This window comes from Ictidomys tridecemlineatus, chromosome 1 (genome assembly GCF_052094955.1).
Source record: "Ictidomys tridecemlineatus isolate mIctTri1 chromosome 1, mIctTri1.hap1, whole genome shotgun sequence".
Lineage (NCBI taxonomy): Eukaryota > Metazoa > Chordata > Mammalia > Rodentia > Sciuridae > Ictidomys > Ictidomys tridecemlineatus.
In genome coordinates, this window is record NC_135477.1 from 178,351,423 (window position 1) to 178,379,152 (window position 27,730).

Below are 27,730 nucleotides of genomic sequence, written 5' to 3' on the forward strand. Positions count from 1 at the left end.
CAGACTTAAAACACATCTTGAGCCTGGCCAAGACACACCAAGCTTCTTTTCTGTGGCCTGTGCCAGTGGGTTAGTCCCTGCAGGAAAGCCACAGTCCCCTACCCAGCCACCCTGCCTCCCACCACTGCACATGCCCCTCCTCCTCCTGTTTCTCTTCTCCTCTTCCTTTTAATCCTCTTCATCTTTTTTCTTTCTTCATTTTTCTTCTCGTTCTCCTCCTTTTTCTTCTTCTTTCTCCTTCTTTTTCTTCTTCTTCTTCCTCCCCGCTCCTCCTCCCTCTCTGGCTGGCTCCTCCCTCTTGTCTGGTTGAAGGGATGTAAAGCTGTTCTCATGAGAAGCAATTCTCCAGTCCCTGTCTGCAATCTTCACACCTATTTTCCTTCTCAGAGGGAGGAGGAAGAGCTTGCAGAATAGTCAGTCACAGACACCCGGAAGGCTGGCCCGAGGCAGGAGTTTAGCTTTCCTTTCACCATGGTTTGCTTGCTGAACCTGGACAAGGTGCTTCACAGTTTTCTTGGGAACAGTGATGAGAGCCCATTATTCTTCTCTTAACAGGTGCAGAAGCAGATTCAGAAAAGTTAAGCCACCTGCCCCTGGGAACACAGCCATTGTGGCAGGAATGAGACCCTGGCTGTCTGTTTCTTTGATCCTTCCCTCCTTCACTGGAGAGGCTCATGGATCCTCAGAGGAAGGGAACTGGAGGGCCTAGAATAGGAGGCACAGACTCATATGTCCTCAAAGGCACGTGACATAAATGAATACAGCAGACCTGGTCTAGAAGAACGGAATGCTGGGGCCAGTGGCCAATTGTGATCCCAAGATGGACAGATCTTCCGAATGACCCAGAAAAGTTTCAAATGAAGATTTTAATGAATGTATCTCCTTATTTTTACTTATTCATCATCAGTTCAAAATTAGTAATACTCTGGGCTAAGCAAAAGCCTGCCTACAGGCTGGTTTCCCAGGTGGCATGATTGTACGGTCTCTTCACTGACAACCAGGAGATAACTGAGGATTCTTTGATATTCCTTTGCCTGCTTCTTGTCTGCTAGGCAGCTGGGTTTTGTCTTTTTTTTTTTTTTTTTTTTGCAGTACTGGGCATAGAACCCAGGGCATTGTGCAGGTGAGGCAAGCTCTCTACCTCTAACCTACATCCCCAGCCCTTTTTAAAATTTTATTTTGAGGCAAGGTCTCAATAGATTGCTAAGGCTGGCCTCAAACTTGTGATCCTCCTCCTGCCTTAGCCTCCTGAGTGCAGGTGTGAGCCTTCATGCCCATCTCAGCTGCATTGAAAGAATTTCTTTTAATGTTTTGGATTTTCATTGTTCATGTTCATTATACACCTGTTCTTAAAAGCCTAAAAAAAAAAAAACCTACTTTCCAGTTGGTTGTTAAGATTTTGTTTTTTCCTCCTGATCATTTTGAGAATGTATATATTTATTTTATTTTGATAAATACAAAATTATTTATTTAGTTTGCAGGTTCATTTCCATTTGCTTTTATTTCATAAGCACATTTGCATTTTGTTAATTTTCCTTCAAAGGCATTATTAGTGGCTGCATTATACTGTGCAATGTAAGTAGAACATCTTTATTCAAGCAGTTATTTCGTGTATAACCTTGAGCAAGTTAATTAGCCTCTCTGTGCCATATTTTTCTCTTTTGTATAATGGGGATAGGAAAAGAATCTACTTTATAAAGTTAGTATAGGGATTGAAGAAGTAAATACATATGAAGTTCCTAGAACAATGCTTTGTAGAAAGTAAACACGAAGGATGTACTTGATGCTTCTTATCGTGATTTTGTACAAATGCATCTTTGCTTGGATTTTAAAAATTATTTTTATGATAAATTATTCTAGAACGAATGATTGGTCAAGTTTATTAACTTTTTTAAGACTCCTAATTTGCATGGTCAGGTAGCCCTCTAGTAAGACTGTTGTAATTTATATTTCTATCAAACTATAGAGTTTCTATTTCTCCGTATTCTCTGACATAGTTATTCCTTTTCTTTCCTCTTCACTGAAACAGATGAAACAGATGACCTTGACCGTCTGTGATGCCCTTGGGCCTCTGTGTCTTGCTTAGAACTCCAGCTTGCTTTTCCTTCCGGCTGTTCTCAGACAGAGATTGACGTTTAGTGTGGAGATTGACAAAGCCTCTGTTGGTTTATTTTCTATTTATATGACTAATCCAAATGGAGGCTTTGTCATTCAGAGATTTTAACCCATTTATATTTATTGTGAGTTTCTACGCCTTTTGCCTTTGTTTTCTGGTGGTGAAGATTCCACAGGCGACTAACCCAACCTTTATTTCTCAGATGCTGACTTAGGATCTCTGGGTTCTGTTCCAGAAACCACTCAGATTGAGGATCCCCGGGTTCAATGGCGGCGGGAGCAGGAGCACATGCTGAAGGATTACCTGGTGGTGGCCCAGGAGGCTCTGAGTGCACAAAAGGAGATCTACCAGGTGAAGCAGCAGCGCCTGGAGCTTGCACAGCAGGAGTATCAGCAGCTGCATGCCGTCTGGGAGCACAAGCTGGGCTCCCAGGTCAGCTGTGAGTACCTCCCACTGTCCCTGCTCTGCCAGTACCTACCAGGAATGGTCATGCTGCATGCTGCCAGCATTGCTTCTCAGTACGACTGAAATCTGCCCGTCTTTCTCTATCCTCACTCCTCATTTAAACCACCCTCCTTTCCACTGCTCCTCCTGCTCCTAACCTGTGCTCGCTGCGATTCATTGACCATTTACATTGGATTGTATTCCATTTTCTGTGTCCATCTTAGAATGCCACCTGGATTGTGCATCTCCTTGTTTAAAACCTGTGAGTGGCTACGGGAGGTGGGGAGCAGAGAGAGGAGTTTTGGTTTGTGAAGATGACAAAGTTCTTGAGATAGTAGTGATGGATGGCAGTATCTTCCAACAATGGGCATGTACTTAATGCCACGAACAGAACCTTGGAAAAATCATTAAAATATACGTTATGTATATTTATTGCAATGGGAAACCCAGCAAACAGCCTCCACAGAGGCCCACAGAGCACTATGTGATCAGGCCCTGCTGCAACCTGGCCTCCTCTCCTGTGTTCATCACTCGGATGCAGATGCACCACTTTGCTCCCACCCCCATCCTATGCCCTCAGTCTGCCTCCTGCTCTGTCCTGCAAGCTCCACATCCAGGCCATTGCATTTACTTTCCCTTCCTAGGAGGCTTTTCTCTTGATCGATTTACAAGGCAACTCCTCCTTGTCCTTGAAGCCTCATCCTCAGACCCTTGCCTCTGAGAGGTTTGCTCTAACAACTCTGTCAAAAGCCCCCTTCCTGATGGGCAGGCTAACGTGCCTGTAACCCCAGCTGCTCAGGAGGCTGAGGCATGAAGATTGCAAGTTCAAAGCCGCCCGGGCAACTGAAAAAACTCTGTCTCAAAGTAAAATAAAAAGGGCTAGGGATGTAGTTTGGTGGTAGAGTACTTGCTTAGCATGATCAAAGCCATGGGTTCCATCCTCAGTACTTACAAAAAAAGGGGGGCCCCCTTCCTCACCATGGCCTCGTTGTGGCTCTGTGGATCTTTCTTGTGGTTGGTTTCCAACACATCTGTTCCCATTGTATGGAGGCTTTACAAGGGCAGGGCTCCTACCTTCCCTATTTACCCTAGCGTCGTCAGGAGGGGAGCAGGCAGGCCAGTGTCCCCTTTGTCTTTCTTTCCCAGGGCTGGGAGTTACCAGATTGGTAGTTGTCCAGGATCACAATGACCTTTTTGTCTCTTACACTATTTTTAAATAACCAAATATTTCTGTGCTTGCTGATGAGCACTCATTACACAGCAGCACTCCACTATAGTCTGATCAATTTGCAAGGCAACTCCTCCTTGTCCTTGAAGAAGGACTGTTTTATTCCATCTTCATGACAGTTCTGTACAACTCCAGCACAGTTCAAGCATTAATTCAAGCTTAATTCACATCCTCCTTTAACAGATAAGGAAACTAAGGTTTAGGATCAGTGCTGTTCCCAGGGTCTTAATGGTGAGTCACAGCAGTAAGTTTCATTTTGTCATTTCCCCCAACACATTCAGTGTGGCCTTGGGGACCAGCCTGAATCCAGGGTGTCAGGGTGGTTCTGGCTTGGTTGGGTCACTGGTCACTGGTCCTTTGTGAAGCCCTTGCTCTGGAAAGTTCATTCTGCTAGCAGGGTGGGTCAAACCATGATGTGTTGCTCGCTGCCCCAGCCCTGCCCTTTTCCTTGGCCCCTCAGGAAAACTTCTAGAATCTCAGAGATGACAGAGAAGAACTATATTGCATTCATTAGCCATTTCTGGGTCAGGTCATGTTCTAGAGACTGCCGTGAATCTGTCTTAGCCTGGGCTGCCATAACAAAATACCACAGACCAAGGACCAGGGGCTTACGCTACAGAAATTTTTTTCCTTGCAGCTCTGGAGGCTGGACATCTGCTACAAAGGGGCTGGTGTGGTCAGGTGCTGGTCCAGGCTCTCTGGGCTTGCTGACGGCAGTCTTCTCCCTATTCCTGCACGTGACTGAAAGAGAAGGTGACAGCTCACTCTCTGTTTCTTCTTGTAAGGTCACCATCCTATTATGGCAGCCCTACCCTCATGACCTCATCAAAACCTAGTTATCTTCCTGAGCCTCACCTCCAAATACCATCACTTTGGGGCTAGGGCTTTCACACATGAACTCAACGCCTAGTGTTATCATTACCACCATCCTGGAAAGGAGATATTATTGCTTCTAGTGAAACTTAGGTTTAAAGAGATAAAGAGGTTTCCTCCCCACCCCGTCCTCAAGTTCCACTGTTGGAAAAGGAGCAGATGTACATAAAACAAGGCTTCCCATTGGGCAGGATGTTTACATGGTCCTAAAGTATTACCCCCCCCCCCAAATTATTTTCTAACTTCAGAGGGTAAAATGCACTTTTCCATTGGAAATTAGCAGCCACCACTTTATTTGGGTGGTGAAATTAGCACCAACAATAACGAGGCCAATTGACTTCATATGCCCTCCAATGTGATGTAGTGAAAACGTCACCAAATCCTTCACAGAAATATTACATCTGCTTCATGAATGCAGCCAGATACACAACATGCAGTAATCTGCCAGGTAATTGGCCTAGATCTTGAAAAGCCTAAAGCAACCTACGAGCCAAATGAAATGCTGGCGTCCTAAATAAGACGACACACTGGGGAAGAAATGGCCATAAAAGACATTCTCTGACCATTGCAGAACTTTCTTAGGTGTAATAATGGCATTATAGGCCTGTGGAGAGTGTGTTTTCAGAAGGTGCATGTGCATCCTGTCTGCAACTTGTTCTGAGAAAGATCAGGGCTGGAGAAGTAAGAGTAACGAAAAAGGGAAAAAGCTAAGCCAACTGAGCACATCAGCGGATGTCAATGACACGTTGACCATTTGTTGTAGGCTATAAACCAGGGACCGACTGAGAGGAAGAATTGGGGTGGGAGGTGGGATAGGTAGAACAAATGTAGAAATGTACTGAAAACTGGTGAGTCTAGGGGAGGATGTATCAATAGTCATTATATTTTTCTTTAGTGATAAGTGGATATAAAGTGTCCAAAATTAAAACTCAGCTGGGGGAAAACAGACAGATACTGCAAGAATGAAGCATTCGCATGACAAACGCTTTGGCAGGAGGTGATGGCCAGGGGACTCTGTGGTCAGAAGGCCTGGGCCTCAGGGTCTGCTCTAGCAGCACCGAGTATGTCCTCTTAGGGAGCATATGTGAACTCTCAAAATCTCAGATTCCTTGTGTTGTTGAAATACTATGAGTGCCTTCCTCTGGCAGGTCCATCTTAAGGTCTCTCAACTGCAGCATGGTTGACATTTAGGGCTTGGTAGATCTTTGCAGAGGCTACCCTGCATGTTGGAGAATGTTTGCAGCATCCCTGATCTGTACCTACTAGATGCTGGTAGCACCTTTCACCCCCAAGTTGTGACAAACAAAATTGATTCCAGACATCTCCAGATGTGCTCTGGGAGTGAAAGTTGGCCCCAGGTGAAAAGCAGTGGCCTAGAGAAAACATATAGAACAGTTTCCTAATAACTAATGGCTCAAAAATATTAATAGGAAACACAGTTTGAGAGTGTAGATGTTGGAAGCAGAAACCTGGGTTCCAACTGAGGATATGCAAATTAGTAATTTGCATAGCCTCACGTTAATGATGCTACTTCTGTGCCCAGGTTTCTTCAAGTATAAAATTGATCTCATAATAGTATCATCTTCATAGAGATATTATGGGGCTTAAATTAGTTAATAAAATACTTGGAATAGTATGTGTCACATTCTTAAGCTGTCAGTAAATAATAACAATTATTATTAATTCATTGGCATTGGCAGTGACAAAAAATTTTAACAGATTCCTGGGAGCATTAAGAATATAGGCTGAGTATCCTTAAAAAAAAAAAAGAAAAGAAAAGAAAAAATATATATAGTTGTCGAGGACCTTTATTTTTATTTATTTGTTTATATGCAGTGCTGAGAATAGAACCCAGTGCCTCACACATGCTAGGCAAGCTCTCTACCACTGAGCCCCAGCCCCAGCCCAAGGACTAAGTATCCTTAATCCAATTATCCAAAATCCAAAATGCTTTAAATCTGTAACTTTTTGAATGCCAACATTATGTCATAAATGGCAACTTTTGCACCATAAAACTGTTTCCTGCACATAGTTATTAAAAATATTGAATAAAGCAGAGCGTGGTGGCCCACACCTGTAATCTTAGCAGCTCAGGAAGCTGAGGCAGGAGGATCATGCGTTCAAAGCCAGCCTCAGCAATGGCGAGGCAATGAGCAACTCAGTGAGACCCTGTCTCTAAATAAAATACAAAATAGGGTTGGGAATATGGCTCAGTGGTCGAGTGCCCCTGAGTTCAATCCCCAGTACTCTGCCAAAAAAAGAAAAGAAAACTTGAATAAAACTACTTTCAGGCTGCCTGTATAAGGTGTCTGTGAAACATAAACGAATCTTCTCTTTTGACCTGCATCCCATCCTCGAGGCATCTCATTATGTGTGTTCAATGTTCTGAAGTCCAACATCTAAAGCACTTGTGTTCCGTGCACTTCAGATATGGGTCCTCAGCTTGCAGATATCTGGCCAATGGTAGGAATTAGGGATGAAGTAGTTCTTCTGCACTGTGTCTGACTTTCAGACAGCCCCAAGAGCTGCCCCAGCCCTTCAAGGCCACCGCCATCTTCAGGGTTGAGGATCTTCTATCTTCTAGGACTGAGGTCATTTCAGGCAACTGAATTGAGACTCAAACCAGACGGTACTGGGGAGTCCCCCAGCCCGAGTATCCCAGTTAATTGAGGTGTGGCTAAAGCTCATCATGACTCCTTTTCAGGTTTTACAAGCCAGGTTTGTCTTCCAAGTCAAGCTCTTGGGGTGACAGACCGGTGAGGTCACCTGCTTCTCCTCTGACTCCCACGGCCTGCTGGGGCTTGTGAGGACTTTACCACCTGGCCCTAGTTGCTTGGGTCTGACACAGACAGGGCCCTGCCCTTGCATGGAGACTTTGTTTGCAGTCTCTGTTGAAGTGTCTAACTCTGTGGGGAAGGAAGGAAGAGGGAGCTGTTGTTTAATGTGCATCTACTGTACACCCTAGAGAGCCACAGGCTAGTCCTCTCCCTCACCACTCAAACACACAATCCTTCAAGAGAATGTTATTCCCATTCTAAGTGCAAGGAAACTGAGGCCCAGATAGGGCAAGTGGCCCCCTCAAGGTCACATTGGTAGAAAGTGTCAGAGTTAGAATGTATACCCAGGTGTAAGAGAAACCCAGATTCTCTTTAATTAGTCCAACTTTACCAGTTAACTTCACTAAAGTTTTTGGCCTACACTCGGTTCCTCCCAGCCTCAAAAAGGTGAGGGTTCAGGAAAGTGGGGTTCTTGATCTCACCACGCTTCTTCAATCCTCTAGGCTTTAGGTTCCTGTAGGAAAAATAAACTTAAGGCTTTTTACTTAAAAATGTCAGTTGGAGCCAGGCACGGTGACACACGCCTGTAATCCCAGCAACTCAGGAGGCCGAGACAGGAGGATCTCGAATTCAAAGCCAGCCTCAGCAAAAAAAACTGAGGCGCTAAGCAACTCGGTGAGACCCTGACTCTAAATAAAATACAAAATAGGGCTGGGGTCTGGCTCAGTGGCTGAGCGCCCTTGAATTCAATCCCCGGTACCCTCCCCACCAAAAAATGTCAGTCGAGCAACCCTTCTGAACCACTCACTCCTGAACTTAGAAACTATCATGTAAGACATTTTGTTTTAAAAGGAACATAATAAGGACAGAGAGAATTGCAGAAGAAAGAGCAGCAATAAGATTTGGAAGCTGTGGAGTAGATGAACAGACAGCAGCCTCCTGGGGAGACAGAGAGAAGAGTAGTGAGGAAGACTGACTACAATAGTCCATGCAGGGCACTTGCCAAAGCCTGGGATGTTGGCGCCTGCTGTCTCTGGAGAGGCCCAAGCCGAGGAGGATCTCTGAACAACATTTGGTGAAAGTTGTTTCTGAGACCCACCATCAGATTCCCTCCCCAAATTGTTATAGCAGGCCACTACCTGGCCAAAGACCACAGATTTGTTTTTTGGAGAGAGGAGAGCAGTTTCTAGACTGGAGGATGCCAGGCAAGTTCAACGTCACGGTGTGCCACACTAAAGATGGTGAGTCCATGAACATGGGTATGCTGGGTTTGGAGACCTCAGCCCTCCTATTTCCCTTGGTGCCCTTCAGGGTGGCAGGCCATGGGATGGGAATTGTGGCCAGAAAAGAGATGTGAAGAGAAGCAATGTAACGACGGTGACATGGAGAACTCCTAAGGGAAAGCAGCCAACCAGATCATGTACCGTGCAGCTCATAGCGCCCAAAGCCTCTCCAGACGGGCTCTCGAGCGTTCTCTCCTAAGCATGGGCAAACACGAGGGACTCCAGACGTTCCATAACAGGAAAAATGGAGACTGGCCACATGGCAAAAGGGGCCACCTCAGAGGAAGCAGGGGTCTACATGAGAAGAAAACCTCAGGAGCAGCTCACAGCCTTGACACGAGAACAGGGCGCTCCATTCTACACCACCAACCTTCAGAGACTAACACGAGGCTCTGGAAATTACGATAGGATCACAGAAATGAAAAGTCCGCAGGAAGACTGGATAATAAAACTGAGGAAGCCTTGTAAGAAGTAGAACAAAAAATACAGTGAGATTGGAAATAAGAGGAAAATAAGGGTCCAGGAAGAAGAGCTGAAAACAGAACAGAGGAAGGAGTATCCATGAAATAAAATTCAGTATGTTTCCCCAGAACTGAAGGGGGAGGATTTTCAGACTGAAAGGGTTCACTGGGTTCCCAGCACAATGGTTGAAAGCACACCTGGACACATCATTAGGAAACTTCAAACCTTGGGAATATCGTGAGGCCGCAAAGGTTCCTGGAGAGAAAAGGTAGATCATGAAATAATGACCAGGACTGAGAATAGCTCTAGGCATCTCACATCCGACGCTGGGAACTCAAAAGACATTGAGCAGTGCCTTTAAAATATTAAGGAAAATCAGTTTCGACCTAGAATTCTATATCCAGTACAACTAACTTTTAAGTGAAGGGTAGAATAAAGATATTTTGAGATAAGCAAGATTTCAAAGAATTTATTTCCTTCATGTTTCTTTTCTCAGGAAGCTAGCTAGCAGAAGTGGTATTCTTCCAAAATAAGGAGTCAACCAGAAGAGGGAGACCTGGGATACAGGGAAGATAGGGGAGGCGAGGAGGATGCCCAGAGTAAGGTGAGGGGACCTCAGGGCGCACACTGATGCAGGAGCCGAAGCTGGCGGGGTGCGCGCTGTTCTGCGCCTCCAGTGAGAGTTTAGATAACTGGCAGGATGAGAGGTTAAATTAGTGTAAGTTTGTTGGAACTAAGCAAACAGGAAAATGACTGTTATTAACTCGAGATAGGGGACAATAAAAAAAAAAAATGTGCTTGAAAGGAAAAGTGGCTCCGTCCCAAGCAAGATGTTTGCTGAATGAAAATAATGCAAATGCTGAAGATTGCTTCCCCAAAATACGCTGTGTCAATTAAGAGGATGGGAAGATAGAAGAGGGGCATGTGTATGGTGTAGGGGCTGGGAAGCGAGCCGAGCAAATCCCCAACTTCAGAGGGAGAAATGAATAAATAATGCCTAACTGTAAAGACCAAGAAGCAGCAATTTATGCATGTTATCTGTTAGAGACATAGAGGTAGATACCCAAGGGATTGGTCGAGGGCTGGGGAGGAAGCTCAGTTGTAGGACACTTGTCTAGTATGCATGAGGCCCTAGGTTCAATCCCTTAGCACTACAGAAGAAGAGCGCAAGAGAGAAGGAAGGAAGGAAGGAAGGAAGGAAGGAAGGAAGGAAGGAAGGAAGGAAGGAAGGAAGGAAGGAAGGAAGGAAGGAAGGAAGGATGGATCTGAATCCATTGAAAATGATTCCCTTTGGGGGTGTTAGGGAAATAGAGTTGTTGAACATCTCTATTATAGCAAACCTTGTACTATGTTAGATTAATAAACTGTGTTCACATATAACTAATAAAAACTAAACAGTAAAAGCTGGCTGTCTTTAGGATCTTGTTTGAAGATAAACTTCTTTTTATGGAGTGTGGGGAAGAGAAGGCAGACCCGGGAGGCTGATCAGACCCGGGAATCTGATCATGTGTGTTTCTTGTCAAAATTCTTCAAGCTGTACACATATAGTTTATTTACTTTTATGAATGTATTTTTTTTTAATTTCCACAAAAATGTACTTAAAATATATTCTGTTTCAGCAGCATTGGGTACAAATTGTACACTTCCCAGTAATATTCTACAAAATAAAAATCAAATCCCCTGGCAGGCCAATTGGTAGGGGGTCTGTTCTTCTTTAATTTCCCTTCTAGAGTTTCTGAACACGGCTGGGGGATGCTAACTCAGTCTATAGGTCAGCCGCAGAAGGACTGGTCCCCGTGGCCAGCTTCTGCCTGTCTGGATCAGGTCTTGCCATTCCGAATGGACTCTTGCAGGCTGCTGTCACGGTCTCCTTACCAGTTCCCCCAGCGTAGACCCGGCAACATCAGCGCTGCCTAATACCAAGGGAGGGGCTGGCAGGACGGAGCTCATAGAACAGGCCCTGCCCATGACCTGTCCGCACCTATCCCCCACGTTCTTTCCACTTGACACTCCTCCGACAGGCTCTTCACCACGTCTTACTATCAATCGGCAGGTAACAAATAGCCTGAGCCACAGTTTTCACACTGTAGTTGAAAAGTGCCCGTTTGGGGAATACGCTCAGGGCAGCACCTCTAGCTCTGTATCCTCCCAGGTCCTTCTCTGAAACTCCCACGTCCAACGAGAAGAATTAGAAGGCACAAAGTGAAAACTTCCATCAAAAATAAAACCTCTCTGGGGCTGGGGTTGTGGCCCAGTGGTACAGTGCTTTGCTTCTCATGTATGAGGTACTGGGTTCAGCACCACATAAAGATAGATAAACAAAATACCTTCTACAACTAAAAATATATATATATTAAAAAACAAAACACCTCTGTATCTAGAGTCCCTGTGCCATGCTCAAGACAAGGCTGTAGGGCCCTCCCCACTCCTACCTGTTTCTTCTGGTAAATCCCAGTCTCCACCATCACCATTGTCTTGAAATGAAAGGCTGCGGCAGATGCATTTTTTGTTATTATGGAGAAGGGTTTCTCTTTTTCCAAACTTCCCAATGTTACATTTTAACTTTTCACATGCATGACCCAAAGGCCCACTAGAGTATTTCCACTAAATCCAAAGAGCAGAAGAACCTCCTCATGACTGTTACTTTTGCTTCCAGACACTGAAAATTGCCAGCAATTTCCAAATAAGCTTCCCTATTCTCAGAAACCCCAGGTCTCAGTAGTTGATCTCCCTGCAGGTGAATGGCCAGTGTTCAGATGTTGCTAAGTGAAAAGGGGAGACAGTAAAATTGATTATCCAGTGTAAGTAAGGGCTCACAGGGGAGAAAGCTACCTAGAATAGCCATCCTGTTCTGGACACCGGGGCTGAATGTAAGGTAGGGACCCGATAAGTCTCATATCTGGCCATGTTTCCCTCTCCCCAGCACCAGTCAGGAAGCTCAGAGCCAGGTTTGTGGTGCCTCTTGTCAGGAAGCGAATCCTAACCTCATACTTACTCACAATCTGACTTTCCTTGCCCTTATTCTCCGCCTTTGTCTCATTTTCTGACTTTTATTTTATGTATTTTACTCTGTTGTGTTCATTTTTATAAGCCATAAAATCCCTTTTAAAGATAAATAGTGTTTTTAAAATGGAATAAAATTACAATATGATAGAACTGTAGATAAACAGCAGAAGGCAACTTGGGAAAAGGATAATTACATTAGGGTGGTAGGATATGCATAATATTTATTTTCCTTTTCATATGTACATTAATATTAGAAAGGAATAAGAATCATTTCTAGTGTTTTTTGTGATTAAAACATATTTATATTAGAAAATGTAGGAAAGAGAAATATAAGAAGGTGAAAATTAATACCATTTATCATCCAACTCTAGAAGAATCAGTATGGTATATTTCTTTCAGCTCTTTCTAAAGATACATGTGTGTATATTTGTAAACTATGTACGTTTTCTGAGTTTAAATTATTTCTATTTCTTTGTAAACTAATTTTCGTGTAACAAACAATAGGTTTCAGACATTTCCCCTTCTATGTAGTGTTTTGCACATTTTCTTTCTTTTCCTTTTTGTTTTTTGAGGTACTGAGGATCGAACCCAGCTCCTTGTGCATACTAGGCAAGTGCTTTATAATTACTGATCCCCAGCCCTACACCAACAGTTTAAATTGCATGAGTTGTATCTTTATTCAACAAATAATACCCATGTGCCATATTTCTTTAGGAAATCCCCCTTTGTTGGACATTTAGGTTATTCTCTTTTAGTGTTTCCTTTCTGAGTTTGTTTAGAAGGGTAAAAAGCCAACTTTGCTAAAATGTATTTCTTTTTCTGAAATTCTTTTGGTTTTTCATTACAGTGGTCTCTGGCTCATCATCCAGCTCGAAGTATGACCCCGAGATCCTGAAAGCCGAGATTGCCACTGCAAAATCCCGGGTAGGGCCTCTTCTGCCATGCTGCAGGTCACCAAAGCCTGGGGCCACTAGACCAGAGTAGATGCTTCATCCAGGCCAGGCCCCAGATAATAACAACAGAGCAGGGGTTGTGGTATGGATGATGGTCATAACAGCTACCACCTCACAACAGTCGCCATACACCCGACCTAGTGCTGATCTGGTCATGGCAAGTCCTCTCTGTCCTTGCAGCAGCCCCATGCAGCAGCCAGTGTCATGTACATCTTAAAGATGAACAACAAGGCTGACGGGAGCTGAAAAACTGGCCCTGGGGCCCAAGAGATTCAAGTCTTAGACCAAAGTTCTTATTATTCCGTACTCTCTTCCTAGCTGTTACATGTTCTCTCTTATTTAATTCTTGACCACCTTAGAGATGAATGTTATTATTCCCACTTTACTGATATGGAAACTAAGACGCAGTGGTTAGGTATCTTGCTCTTGGTAAAGTCAGTAGTTGGAACACTAGTTTAGGTACACTCAAAGTAGTTTCCACAAGCTCAGATGTCTACCAGAAAACATAAGTGGTCGAGATGGGCTCTGGGGGAGGCAGTCAGAAGTTGGGGGACTGTAAGTCTACGGAGGTGTGGCCTCTCTTAGGGGGTACTAGAGTTTCAGCTCTAGTCTACCGCACCCATGATGGCATGTGAGCTCCATGTTGCCAGGCCTTCAGGTAATTTTGGAAAGGAACTGTGTATCCAGGCTTCTTCTAGCAAATATCTCAATATTTGATTATTAGCAACCCATTTGCAAAGTTTAATTTCTGTGCAGGCCAGTCAGCCCTCCTATTGGCTGGGCCTGGCTCTGGGACGTGTTTCGCCTCTGATGTTCCTCTGTCTCCTCTCACCTCCACTGTCTGCTACCTCACACACAACCCGGGGAAGTGCCATCCTCATCCATGAGAGCAGGAAAGGGAGCCTCAGAATGGCCCAGTGGCTTAAGAGAGATCTCACTGCTAACAACTGGGGAGACCCAGCTCTCTCTGAGGTCAGGTAGCCAGCTCCTGACTACTTCCTGTCTCCCTGGAGCAAGGACTGGCTGGGCAGGACCTAAGGAAACTGGCTGGGATGTTTGACTGAATGGGCAGCTGCAGAGACAAGACCCACATTGGTGAGGGAAGGGTGTTGTGACCTGTGTGGCCCGGGGAGTGTGGCCCAAGTCATTGTGCAGGGTGCTGTGGGTTCCCCTTCTAGACCTGTAGCTCTCAGTCAGCCTCTGATCCAGCCCTTGTGTGGTCTTCTGTCATCCAGGTCAACAAGCTGAAGAGAGAGATGGTTCACCTGCAGCACGAGCTACAGTTTAAAGAGCGCGGTTTTCAGACCCTGAAGAAGTAAGTCCAGCCAGCGGGGCAGAGCATGGGTCGGCTCCCCCGCCTCAGCTGCCCTCACCTCCTCTGTCTCTCTCCTTTAGATCCCTTCCTCACCTCTCAAAAATGAGCTCTTTAACTATTCTGTTCAAGTTCTTTTCCAATGGCATTGACTGACAACATGGACCCCAGGTAGGAAAGGAGAATCGCTTTAGATCACAGGGCTCTCATCCTCCTTGGAACTCCTGGAGCCACAAAAGTCTGTTCCATTCATCTAAGTCTTACTATCCAGGCTCCGAAGCCAGTGTTGCTGAGCACTCTGGTGCACACGCCTCGGCTTCTCTGGCAGACCACTAGAGTCTCATGCACACGAACACACTACCCCTTTAATTCCATGACCCTTAACCTGAGCCACAACTTCACCTAGTGACCCACTGAAGGAACAGGGACGTCTTCTAGAAATAGACAAATTATTAGAGAAGTTACACCATGCCACATGCATGGCCCTTCACGGGGGCCTTACGGAGTTCCCAGGATCACTTGACCAGATTTCATATTTGCTTTTAGAAGCTGCCAGGCAGCAAAGTAAGATGGAGATGTTTTGGCTCTTACGGGCAGTGTGTTCACTGTCACGCCGGTGATTGTGCCAGCTAAACTTTGTCAAGCAGTTACTCTGTGCCAGAGATGCCTTCAGGGTTTCTGCTTGGGTAAACTCCTTCCCTCCTACAGCAACTCCGTGAGAAATTTTCTTTTAGTTAACCCCCTATATACACGAGGAAACCGAGTCACATAGCAAGTGCACGGTAAATGCTAGCTTGTTAAGTTAACCACAATAATGTGATCAGGACCTGGTCCTTGAATTGTGTTCAGTGTATCTGATGGGCTCACCACAAAGGGGGTCCTCACTGATGCACTTGGCATGACACCAGATCTCTACCTTCTTAAGAGACCTGTCACTCAGAGTCCCAGGAAGGCCACACTATCTACGGACAGCTCTTTCTATAGTCCCTTGCTTTTGGTCTCTCCCAGACTGTAGCTTTTCCTCATCTCGTGAGTTCTCAAGTCCACGGTCACGATTCTTTTGCCACCACCCCAGCCTTTGGATGTCCTCTAAAAGTCCTATTCCATGAACTGTGAACCCCAGTGAGGGGTTTGGTTATTTCACATTCATATCCTCCCATTGCACAAGCCCCCACCACCTGGAGGGCCACCTCGAATCCAGTACAACACATGTGGTAAAAACGGTGACCTTGTCCACAGTATATCCTGTAAGGTAAATTGGGTATGTTTTTTTGTTTGACAAATTGTTACACGTTTTAGCTTTCCGTTTGTTTATGTGTGTTACTTATGTATATATTTATTTGAATACATACATGCACCAATCATATCTCTCAAACCAGATTCTAAACTCATTAAGTCCAAAGACTCTGTTTTATGCTTCTTGGGAATTTTCAACAGCACCAAGGACAATCCAGAGCAATAGTGTGAGCTTTGAAAAAATTGCTATTTTTGGCCTAATGAGCAGTCGTCACTGTCCTCCACTTTCTGGCCGAGCAGCTTCTGGGCACATAGTTTAAGGGCTACTCGTTCCCACATCATCTAACAGAGCGTGTGCCTTCCCCTCCCGCTTCTGCAGTCCTCAAGAGCTTCTGGCTAGAGCACCTCCCATTATTCTCCTAGCCCCTGCAAACCTGTTTTACCACTTTGTCTGTGGCCCTGGAGCAGCATTGAAAATTCTTGTTGTTTGGTAAGCTGACACTGAAAGCCCAAAGGCAAGCCTCCTCCTACCCCTCCCTGTGTCTGATACCTGGCCCAGATAAGACTCCTTGGCCGCCCTTGCTCCTACAGGCAGTGGGGGAGGAGGGGGTCTTCTTTCTTGTGCATCTTGGCTGAGGGCTGGGAATGCAGCCTCAGGAGGCAGATGGCCAGGGTTCAAATCCCAGGGAAAAGCGACTTAACCCTTCTGAGCTTTTAGGTCTATCAGAAAGAGTTGAGGTTATAGAGATTGAATTAGAAAAATCCCTACCCAGAGCGTGAGAGAATCTGGCATGTAGGAAGAGTTCGGTGAGAGGGAGCTGGGTGCCGACCTCTGGCTAGTTGTCCTCTTGGACTTGGGTAGACTCTGCATCTGCCCTGAGCTTGACCCTGGACTAAGGAGCCCCTTTCACTCTGGCCATCTCGTCTTATTCTTCTTACCTCTTCAGAACATTTTTTGGTACTGCTCTTTTATAGATGGAGGTACAGGGTTGGAAATATGTCCAGGGCCACCCAGCCAGCAAGCATCGAGCTGGGACCAGAACCCAGGACTACTGGATTTTGTTTTTCTTCTGGTGCTAGGGAAATGCTAAGCACTCCATGTCCAGGGCTATTGGGTTATTATAACTATTTGAGTGTGTGTGTGTGTGTGTGTGTGTTTGTGTGTGTGTGTGTGTGTGTGTTGATACTGTATGGACTGTTGGGTTTTAAAGCTTGTGTCTTGATGCCTCCCTTGGTGGCATTATCCCTGAGAGCCCCCTCCCCATGCCTAGGAAACATAAGTCTTCCATCTCCCTTTGAGTGTTTTAGGGTCCAGTGGGGACCTCCCCGCTGGGTCATGCCCACTCTCAGCTGAGCATGGGGGAAGGTAGATCTCAACCCTCAGGAGTGTCTTAGGAGTTTCCCTCTGGTCACTTTGACCAGATGTCATTTTCACTCCTAGAGGCTGACGTGCAGCCCAACAGGACACAGCTCTTTCGTTTCCTAAGCGCGGTTGGGTTGGATTCATGATGGCAGTAGTACCAGCCAAGATGTGTTCGGCAGTTACCATCCCCTACGAATCCATTTGTTTGACTCAGTGTCGATGACCACATCTTTAAAAAGAAGGAGAAAGGTTGGAAAGGATTGAAGGAAACCTCTTAGAGGAACCTGAAAAGGAAAAAAAAAACTGAACACAAGCTTTGGAATTCAGCTCCCCTGCTCCCATGATCCCCCTGCAAATAGGAAGGGGTTGGGACTTGGCGATTGGCTGGGGTTGGGGGGTGGAGCAGGGTCTTCCTGCACAGTCACAGAAACGGTCTGTGCCCAGGTAAGAGCTGTCTGGACAAGGCCTGGAATGGTCCACTGCCATCGGTCTTTGCCCAGCTTCTGTGTGGCTACTGGGTGTGTGAATCTCAGAGAGCCTGAAAGGAAGGAGAGCTGCACTTTGGAAATCCTAAAACACATGCGCACCCCCCCCACCCCAAACACACACACACACACACACACACACACACACACACCACTTTTCTTTGCCTTTATGGGGGGAAAAAAAGATTCATTCACTGCATACATAATGGTGACCCTTTGTTCTCCCCCACCCGCTCCCACCCCAGCTCCATCCTGAGAGTGTTCCCTCTCAGAGCTACTTTCTGGAGCCAAATTCCAGAGTCTGGTTGCTAAGGCCCTTGAAGGAATCAGGTAGAGGCTCTGTGCAGCCCAGCAGGCACACCACTTCTGCCCGGTCCTGTGGGGATTCCGAGCCATTCTCACCCTGTTAGCAGAAGACAGCTGGGCACAGCCCCCTCCAGACCCTGGCGCTTGGACATGCTGAAGCAAATAGCTGTCCCTGCACCCGCCACTCGCCTCCCTGGCCAGTCGGAGGCAGGACCACCTCCCACCCCAGACCACTTGTTCCCCACTTATTGCTCTACAGAGCATCTTGGGCAGGATTCTGCTGTGGAAATCGTTCCTACACCAGTTTTTCAGACTGAATCTGAGATGAATCTCAGTGGACCTGGCGGTCCTGCCCAGGCCCCAGTCCTCAAAAGGAATCCACAGGCTATTTTTAGTGGGGAGACATGAACGAGGCTTTGTATTCTCTCCACGGAGGCTGAAGTAACCGCAGGGGAGGCTGTGTGGAGACCACGTTCCCTGCCTCCCTCTCTCCTCCTCCACCCCAGGCCCAGAGGATGAGGCCATGAGACAGGGTGAAAACCAACCTGCTCAGAGCAGTGATTTCCCCATTCCAGCTATTTTTAGCCCAGAACAATTTGGCCTCTAGCAGGAAAGCAGAGAGGAATGCCTAGGAGGCTTTCTCATCCTGAAATAATGGGCTTGTGGTGTCCCTCAGACTGTAAGACTTCCTCTTCTCCACCCTCTACTGAAGCTGCAGCCCCAGCCTTTGATGAAAGTGTGAAGCAGTTAAAAGCACTCTCAGATCTGCTCTCAGATCCTTCTCCCGCCTGCCTCCAGCCCTCTTCTCCAGAAGCCCGGACTTCCCCAACCACCACCAACAACAACCATCTGGTTTGGTCTGACCTTTGGAAAACTGTGTGAGGACCTTTAGGTTGGAGTCTGGTGGTAGAATACCTGCATGGCCTGAGATCCATTTCAGCCTTGTAAAAAATATAGCAAACAAACAAACAAAAAATTAGCTTAGCTCTAGCTTTATTTTACTTTTTTCCCTTTCTTAAACACCTTTTGCCCCCATCCAAACAAATTTGCGTCTAGGTCCTGGATAAGCCAGTGAGCTCTCTGGGCTTGAGGTGTCTTTGTGCAGCACTTTCATTTGTGCAGCACTTCCTAGCTCACCAAAGGATTTGCCATCCTTCACCCCATTTGACATCCCTAACAACTCCTTGTGCATGGGCCAGGCAGATGACGTGCTCTAGACGTTTTCAGAGGAGGAAACGGAGACCCTGTGTGGTTGGGAGCCGTATCCAAGGTTACTCCTCTGGGAGTTTTGATCCTGTGATTCAACATATATAATTATCAAGGATGGTGCTTCTTGAACAAGAGTGATTTTGGCTCCCTCCCCCAGAAGACCGTAGGCAATGTATGGAGACATGCACATGGAAGCTTAGGGAGGCCATGAACAGAGGAGGGTTTTGGTGGTCAAGTTTATCAAGTGGGTGGAGATCGAGATGCCCAGATTGAAACCATCCTGTGCCAGAGGCTGAAACTATTCACACACGCTCAGCTCTGTTCCCGAGCCGTGCAGAGTCAAGACAGGGATGCTCCTGTAGGAAATGATCATCAAGGACAGAAGGGGTGCAGTGTCACCGCTCTATGTCTGGTATCCGGGCCTCTGCCTTCCCTGCCTAGAGGACCAGGGAGGGGATCCAGAGGCTCCCTGTGAGGGCCCACGCTTAGGACTCTTGGTTTCAAAAGCAGCTTATTTCTGCAGCTGCCTGCTGTGGGACATTTGTGATTTAGCAGGGACCTTCCGCGCCACACCCCACAAGTGGGACCTGAAGAGGGAGGGCATGCAGGACAGAGAGGAGACTGCTTGGGGAATTGAAGTACTGGCCTGCACTTCCCCTGGGGAAACCTTGTCCCTCCTGGGTGTGACCTTTGCCATCACCTGTCTCCTAGAATCGATAAGAAAATGTCTGATGCCCAGGGCAGCTACAAACTGGATGAAGCTCAGGCTGTCTTGAGAGAAACCAAAGCCATCAAGAAGGCCATCACCTGTGGGGAAAAGGAAAAGCAAGATCTCCTTAAGGTACGTGCGTTCCCAATCACATGGACCCAGTTCAGTCCTCCTTGTACCCCTGCATGCACGTTCTTCCCACGTCCCTCGGGACCACTGCCCTCTTTTTACTCCTTGCCAAAAATCCAGACTGCGAAATGCTCTCTGAAACTTTTGACCACCAACATCATGCCCTCATGGGAAATGCCACACCTGACCTGTGGTGGAACACAGGTGCACCGAAGGTCTCCTATGAGGTCATCTCCTGGCTGTGCACATAAGCCATGTGGACAACAGTTTCCTGTTTAGACTTGGGTCCCTTCCTGAGATAGCTCATAGTGTATATGCAGACATTCCAGCATCTGTAAAGATCCAAGTCTGAAACAATTCCTGTCCCAGGCATTTCAGACAAGAGCAACTTGACCTTGAGTAGTCTTCTTGGAGTTTGGTCCCATTTCATAGAGGAAAGATTGGAGGCTTCGGTGTACTAGATGGCTGACCTGGGGCCACATAGGGTCAGGGGCAAAGCTGGGGTGGTCACCGTCAGGCATACCCCAAAGGCCATGTCCTTGCCACTAGCTCTGGCCACTGGGTTTATCTTTCAATGAAGCAAATGGAAGGAGATGGTTTCAGCATCGTTAACCTCAACATCAGAATGCAATACGTATCTCTGTAATCATTTTGTGTATGTGTGTTCTCACTATGTGCTGAGAATTGAACACAGGAGAAGAGTTATTCTCTACCACGCCAGGCAGCTGTGCCAAGGACTTTGCATACATTGGTGCAATGGGCCTGACTTGTCTTCTATATCAACTCTGCTTTAATTTGATTCTACAGATAAGGACTGCAGGACTCAGTACAACAGATAGAGCCAGGATTCAACCCCCCCCCCAGCACCTGACTCAAAAGCCTATTTGCTTAACCCCTGGGCATACCACCTCCCCACACAGGAACCACCCTGACCTCAGAGATCTCTATCATGGTTGTCATTGGCAGATTAAAAGTCCGAGATCCAGGGCTGCTGGCTGCAAGTTGCTAAGTAAAGGAAGCTTTATGCTCTAAGACAGAGTATTTCCACAATTCCTGCCCGAGACAGCAGCCCAGTGAAAACATTCAGTCAGGGTGCTCCTGGACAGCAAGGAGCATTCCTGTTGTGATTAGCAGTTAAGAACACAGAGCAACAAAGTCAAGTCCAAATCCTGGCTCTGACCATTGCCAGTTTCTCCTTGATAAAAGGGGGAATAATCACAAGTCATTCCTCAAAGAGCTATTGTCAGGATTCAGTGAGCTCTTAGTGAAACCGACCATTGCTGAGTGTTGGCTATACCACACTTCACACTGTCATCAGTTTAATCAATGTGACTGCCCTGTAAGGTAGCACCTAGGGTCATTCCCATCTTACAGGAAAGGAAGTTGAGGCATAGACAAGTTAATCATTCCAGCTTAGATGGCACAGCTAGAAGACACAGCAGGGATTGTGCCCTGGGCTGAGCCCACATGCACCCTACTGTCTCCATGTAAAAGGTCCTGTAAGTGCCCACTCGGAGTCCTCTGCATGGCATCAGCTGGGTGTCAGGGGTGAGCACAGATTCCTTTATTAGAGAAGATGCCGAGGAAAGCCCACAGTGCCTGGCAGACCTGGAAGATGCATGACTAACCTACCCACTGTCCCCCTCTGCCTGCAGAGCCTCACCATGCTCAAGGACGGCTTCTGCACCGACAGAGGGTCTCACTCGGACCTATGGTCCAGCAGCAGCTCTCTGGAGAGTTCAGGCTTCCCACTGCCGAAACAGTACTTGGACGTGAGCTCCCAGACGGACATCTCGGGGAGTGTGAGTAGGCGGGTCCCACAGGAGGGCTTCCAGGCAGGTGCCCTCTGCTTGCTTTCACTGGCTGCCAGCTCCACCCTGGGGAGCGCCTTTTCTCACAGCTCCTGGCCCCAGAGCTCTGGCGGGTGGGGCAGGGAAGCACACCAGCTCAGGGCTCCTCCACTCTGACATTACCTGGCCAAGTACTGGTGCCTCTAGACCTGCATGGAAAACATTTTTAAAGGACAAAGTGTCTTCCTCTGGTTTCTGTCATACTGTGCGCAGCTTCATTCAGCTGGAAGGCAGAGGATATTTCCCTCCTGCTAGTCCCAAAGCTATGTGTGCCGCTTTCACACAGCTGTGTGACTCCTAATTAAAGCGCAGTCCCAGTGGGTCATGAGCAGTGAAGCACTGTTCCGATGGGGATCATGGGTAGCACCCACTCATGGTGAGCTGTAACTTTTGGAGAGTTTCACTAGAGCAGACGACATAGCCAGACTACCTCCAGCTTCTGTACTAAAGACTACTCCCGTCAAATGTCAGGGGCATCCTCCGGCTTGGGAAGAGAAGCTGTATCCATGTGTTGTCTGGGGAACCTTGTAGCTTCTTGTGGCTCTTGACAGAGGAGCACAGAGAATGGAGCTGTTCCCTCCATCCCCACACCATCCACATGTCCGGCTAAAAGCCACATGTAAGCCAAGTATTCGTGAAGAGACCCTGTGCCTCCTAAATCCTAGGACCTTCTCCATGCGTGGTCAGGATTGAGTCCTGACTGCAGCCTGAGTTTTCTACTGCCCCCCTCCCAGCACCCCAGGATGGCTTTCTTATGGATTTCCTGTCCCTGTCTCTTCTCACCTGCTACCTCTCCTGCCTCCATTGGCTCTGAGCCATTTGGGGCTTCTAGACCCTCAGCTTCTCTTCCTCAAGGGATGGATGTCAGTTTGAGACTGTTTCCATGACCTGAAGGAAGAGAAGTATTTTTTGCTTAACTAGCTTCCCTGCCATCCACAAGCCAGCCCAAGAATCGAGGGCTGTTCTATGCTCTGCCCCACACAAGCTGTCAAGTCCTTCCCGAGCTCTCGAAACATAGCTCAGCAGCGGCCACAATAGCTGTGTAACTCCCGACTCTGCTCTCGCCCTCTAGTTCGGCACCAGCGGCAACAATCAATTGGCAGAAAAGGTCAGACTGCGTCTTCGATATGAAGAGGCTAAAAGAAGGTAACTCCAGGCTGGTGCTAGGGCTGTGGGGTTCCTACAGTCATATGGTGGGGGTCTGCTCCAAGCCCAGCTTTTTGCATTCCCACCCTGTTTAACCCTCCCCAAAATTACGAAGGTAGGTAGTATAGTCCTCTTATGTTAATCCTCTGGAATTTAGAGAGGCAGTGCCTTGCTCAGGACACTGTGTAGAGTATGGAACTATGCTTTGAACCCAAATCTGCTTAACCTCTCAAAGATGATTTATCTTTCTCCTTCTTGTGTTGGTTTCTGTAATCAAAGTTTTCTGATGATCCTGGAAGCAGTTTGGTTTGGAGGATCCACAGGTTTGTTTGGTCATTTTTGGCAATAGGCTAAGAGGACTACAGACACTATCCACTACAACATCTCCTGCATGACCGCAAGCTGGTTGTGCTTTTCAACTGAGTTTCAACTCCATAAAGATGTGGCTTCATGGAATCCAAAGCGGCTGGGTTGCACTTCCACAAATAAAATAATAATCAAACCTGACATTTTTAGAGCATCTGTTAATAGGCATAAACAGATTGCTTGTTGTACTAAAACATCTTATTTGTTTATTTATTGTTGTACTGGAGATTGAACCCAGGGGCTCTTCTACCACCGAGCCATGTCCCCAAGCCATTTTTGTTTTTTATTTTGAGACAGTCTCACTGACTTGCAGAGACTCGCCTTGAACTTGATCCTCTTGCCTGCATTTCCCAAGTCGCTGGGATTATAGGCATGTGCCACTGCACCCAGCAATATTAAGACGTTTGTGCATCTATTATCTTATTTAATTTTAAAAGCAACCTCATACCATAGCTTCTATCTTATTATTTCCATATTTAGAGGGGAGAGAGTTTAGCAAGATGTTTCATGGCTTTTCCAGGTTGTACAGTTAGAATTGGAACCCTAGACATTCTGGTTTCAAGTTCATGATCTTCCTATACACTGAGTCAGCCCTACTGGGAAAGAACCCCCTGAGCATCTGCTAGTGAATGAATCCAGGCGTATTACAGCCATTCCTCCATGGACTAAGTTGCCTGGCCCATGAATTCTCTCAGCCAGGCTGGGTAGAGTGTGGTAATGCCCAGTTCTTCTCTCCCAACCTTCCGTTAGCACCAGATTCTCTGCAGCTATGACAGAAATGTGTGAGAAACTAGAGGAAGAAACAAAAAGGGAATTTATTGTCTTATCTAACTCCAAAATCCTGGGGGAATATAGATTCAGGCTTGACTGGATCCAGGTACTCAACGTTACATAGATATCATCTCTATATTCTCCACCTCGCTGTCTTTGTTTTGGCTTCATTTCTTTCTTTTTTTTTTTTTTTTTAAAGAGAGAGTGAGAGAGGAGAGAGAGAGAGAGAGAATTTTTTTTTTTAATATTTATTTTTTAGTTCTCAGCAGACACAACATCTTTGTTGGTATGTGGTGCTGAGGATCAAACCCGGGCCGCACGCATGCCAGGCGAGCGCGCTACCGCTTGAGCCACATCCCCAGCCCCATGTTTTGGCTTCATTTCAAACAGGTTTTTCTCCCAAGGTGACAAGATGACCCTCAACAATTCTAAGCTTACATACAACCAGGGTAGCAACCCCAGTAGAAAGGGGACCTGCCTTTCCCAACAATTTTAATGAGTTTCAAAGGCTGGGATGTAGCTCAGTGGCAAAAGTGCTTGTCTTGCCTGTTCAGGGCCCTGGGTTTAGTCCCCAGACCCACAAAATAACTTGAGATTCACTGACAGTTTTGGATGAACCAATCACTGATGCACGGCTGGTAGGGTGGGTGGGAGCAGGAGGATTAGAATTCCATGAAGGTCCACGCATGGGTCATATGCTCATGCTAGAAGGAGACTGAGGTCAGCTTTGGGGGAACCAAGCAACTTAAAAGTATGGGAGGAGAAGTTTTCCATGGGCACACCATGGTGTTGTTAGCAAAAGAAGGAAGAATTCGATAATGGTCAGGTGGAGGGAAGCAGATGCCTTTGAACTGTTTCCCCTTCCCACTAGGGATTCAGCAAAACAGCAGAACGTGTGTGTTTGGACAGTCACTTGGATCTATTCCAGCTTGCAGTAATGCCTGTCCTACGTAACCAGTCCTGGAGAGACTGAAGCACTGAAGTGTTCCCTCTGGGGTCAAGCCATTAAAATTATCACAGAGCTTCCTGGCTCATCTGACTTTACCCGGCTTCTTACCTCCGCCTCCACCCAAAGCTAGATTTGGTGTAAAGGAGGCAGAAGAGGTTGCCGAGTAGGAAAGCAGGGGCTGCAGGATTTGTGAAGGAAGGGAGGTAGCCATAGTGAATGTCTGATCGTCACACGTCAGGTTTTGTCAAGTGTGTTTCGAAGTTGAGACGTTGACAGTTTCCCTCAGATTTTCCGGAGGATGAGTTACTCTGATTTTAAGCAGCAATGGCATAGGGATAGCACCCTAGAAAGTACACCCAGGAAAGCATCCATCACTCCTCAGTGTCCTGTTTAGAGTCTAGCTGCCAGACCTTTGATGCCATCCTCAGAGCTGCTCAGAGCCCTGGAGATAGCAGGGCTCTATGAAGTTGCCCCATAGCTAACCTTCATGGATTGCTGTATATATCAATGTGAAACCGAATGGTAAACCGTAAGGATTCCTACTGGGAAACTTGACTGGGGAAGGAGCAAAACTCGAGGTGTTTTTGTGTATGGAGTTTTTGCTACTCATGACAAGGGGTCTTGTCTCCAACGATGTTTTGGTACGATGAGTTCAACCACACTGACCACAGATCAGACTGAGCTGCAGGCCATAGGTCTCAGCTCCCAACAAGTATTGGCCATGTTTGTGATTTGCAGTCTCAGGTGAGCCGTCAGGCATATATCCAGTGAGGTTAACAACTCCTGTGTGTCTGCCCTGATGGGATGGGGTAAGGCCAAGGAGTGAGGCCCAGACGTGATTTGAATAGGTCAAGTCTAAAGGATCATGGCATAATTACTTTCAGGTATTTCTAGCAGTACTCTTCATTACACTGGGAATCTTATTTTAGTGGTAATATTTCCTCATGTCTATATAATACTTGGCAATATCTAAAGAGATCTTACTGCTTCTTTTCTATAACCCACCTTGTAGGTACCGTCATTATCCCCACCTTACAGACGAGGATCCTGAGTCTTAGAGAAGTTAAGAGGCAAGGCTGCTGATTTCTTCCCTTAGCATTTATTTAAGTGCCTTCAGTATACCAGGCACCAAATGTGACACCAAAATGTGTTTTGTTTTTTTTTTTTTTTTTTGTGGGTGATGCTTAGGATTGAACCCAGGGCTTCCCACATACAAAGCACATGCTCAACCACCAAGCTGCACCCCCGGCCCCACCTTTTTTCACAAAGGCCAGAGGCAGGATTCCACTCAAACCATCTGAACCCCCAAATGCATGGCTTTTCAATAGCACCACCACCACTCTCTGGACTGAGAACACATGGTTAGTCACCAAGACCCCAGTTGTCCACAGCTGTCATTGGCAGAGTGCGTACTGTGTAGCAGGCACCCTGCAGACATTACTGCTGATCCTCACAGTCCAAAGGATGAGTGATTGTTTTTCTTATCTTCAGGTCTTGGGGAGTTTACCTAGTGTTACATAACTAATAAGTGGTCCAACCAGGTAATAACAACAGTAGCAACAGAAACATTTATTGAGGGCTTACTGTGTGCCAAGTACTTTGCTTTGAGGGTTTATGAGTTGCATTAAAATCTTGAACCACAACCTCATAAGGAAGGAGCTTTATTTATTCTCTTCAGAGAGGTGAACAATTGGCCCAGGGTCACACAGCTCATGGAAAGAGGTTATTGCCTGGTATTGGATCCAAGTCTCTCATGTAGCAGGCTTGGGGGCATTGCTTAGCTCATGTCTGTACCCTAGAGATGACTTCATGGTTGGGACATGATAGGCACCAACATGTGTTTGTTAGAAACTGATCAAAAGGAAGACTGTAACTGCCAAAGAGTGCTCTGAGGGTCTCCTGGCCCCTGGTTCCTTCTGTCTGTAGAAGCACAGTCTCCTTCCCTGTCCCCACAGTGCCTTTGTTCACACCAGTGGATCTCCCCTTTTCCGCCCCCAGGATCGCCAACCTGAAGATCCAGCTGGCCAAGCTTGACAGTGAGGCCTGGCCCGGGGTGTTAGACTCAGAGAGGGACCGGCTGATCCTCATCAACGAGAAGGAGGAGCTGCTGAAGGAGATGCGCTTCATCAGCCCCCGGAAGTGGACACAGGGGGAGGTGGAACAGTTGGAGATGGCTCGGAAGCGTCTGGAGAAGGACCTGCAGGCAGCCCGGGATACCCAGAGCAAGGCGCTGACAGAGAGGTGGGTCTGGGGCTGGGAAGTATGAACCAGGTGTGTCCCAGGGGCTTGGGTTAGGGAATGTGTCTGTCCTCTGGCCCAGCAGGGTCCAGCGGTGAGGGGCACACCTTGGGCACCTGACTTCTCCATGAGCAGTGTCAGTTTAGGCGTCTTACAGCCTCCATGGTAGCTTATTGGGGAAGGGGTCTGCCACCCAGCGCACCAGCCACCTGGAGCTCAATCATGTTGCCCAAAGTTTCCTGCCTGGGCACCGCCTTTCAGAAGTGAATCTTCTGATGGAAGTGAGCCCCATAACTCAGAATCCTTGAGGACACTCGTTTTCCAACTTTGTGACAGTGTTTCACATTTCGTTTTGTAACCTAAAATACACAAGCTTGGCACAGTAGAGTATGTGCTTTCTGTGTCCTCCGATGTCTTCTGTTGGATAATCAGCCCTCGGTATCCATGGCGTCCATATCCATAGATTCAGCCAACTGCAGATTGAGAAGGTGAAGAAAAAACAAATTTTTAAATAATATA

At 46.8% G+C, this 27,730-nt stretch overlaps 1 protein-coding gene across 6 annotated transcripts in view; it reads left to right on the forward strand.

Annotated features, from left to right (window-relative positions):
- The window catches only part of Wwc1 (WW and C2 domain containing 1), a 146,441-nt gene that overhangs the window by 72,069 nt on the left and 46,642 nt on the right, over positions 1-27,730 (forward strand). For 4 of the 6 annotated variants that reach the window (XM_021732790.3, XM_040272080.2, XM_078052251.1 and 1 more), the window contains 7 exons: positions 2,352-2,555; positions 13,037-13,113; positions 14,378-14,457; positions 19,765-19,894; positions 21,547-21,693; positions 22,814-22,887; positions 26,972-27,214. In XM_021732790.3, coding sequence (XP_021588465.2) covers positions 2,352-2,555; positions 13,037-13,113; positions 14,378-14,457; positions 19,765-19,894; positions 21,547-21,693; positions 22,814-22,887; positions 26,972-27,214 — 955 coding nt within the window. The remainder of the gene's footprint in view (positions 1-2,351; positions 2,556-13,036; positions 13,114-14,377; positions 14,458-19,764; positions 19,895-21,546; positions 21,694-22,813; positions 22,888-26,971; positions 27,215-27,730) is intronic. The other 2 variants (XM_040272079.2, XM_040272078.2) reach the window with 1 other exon arrangement.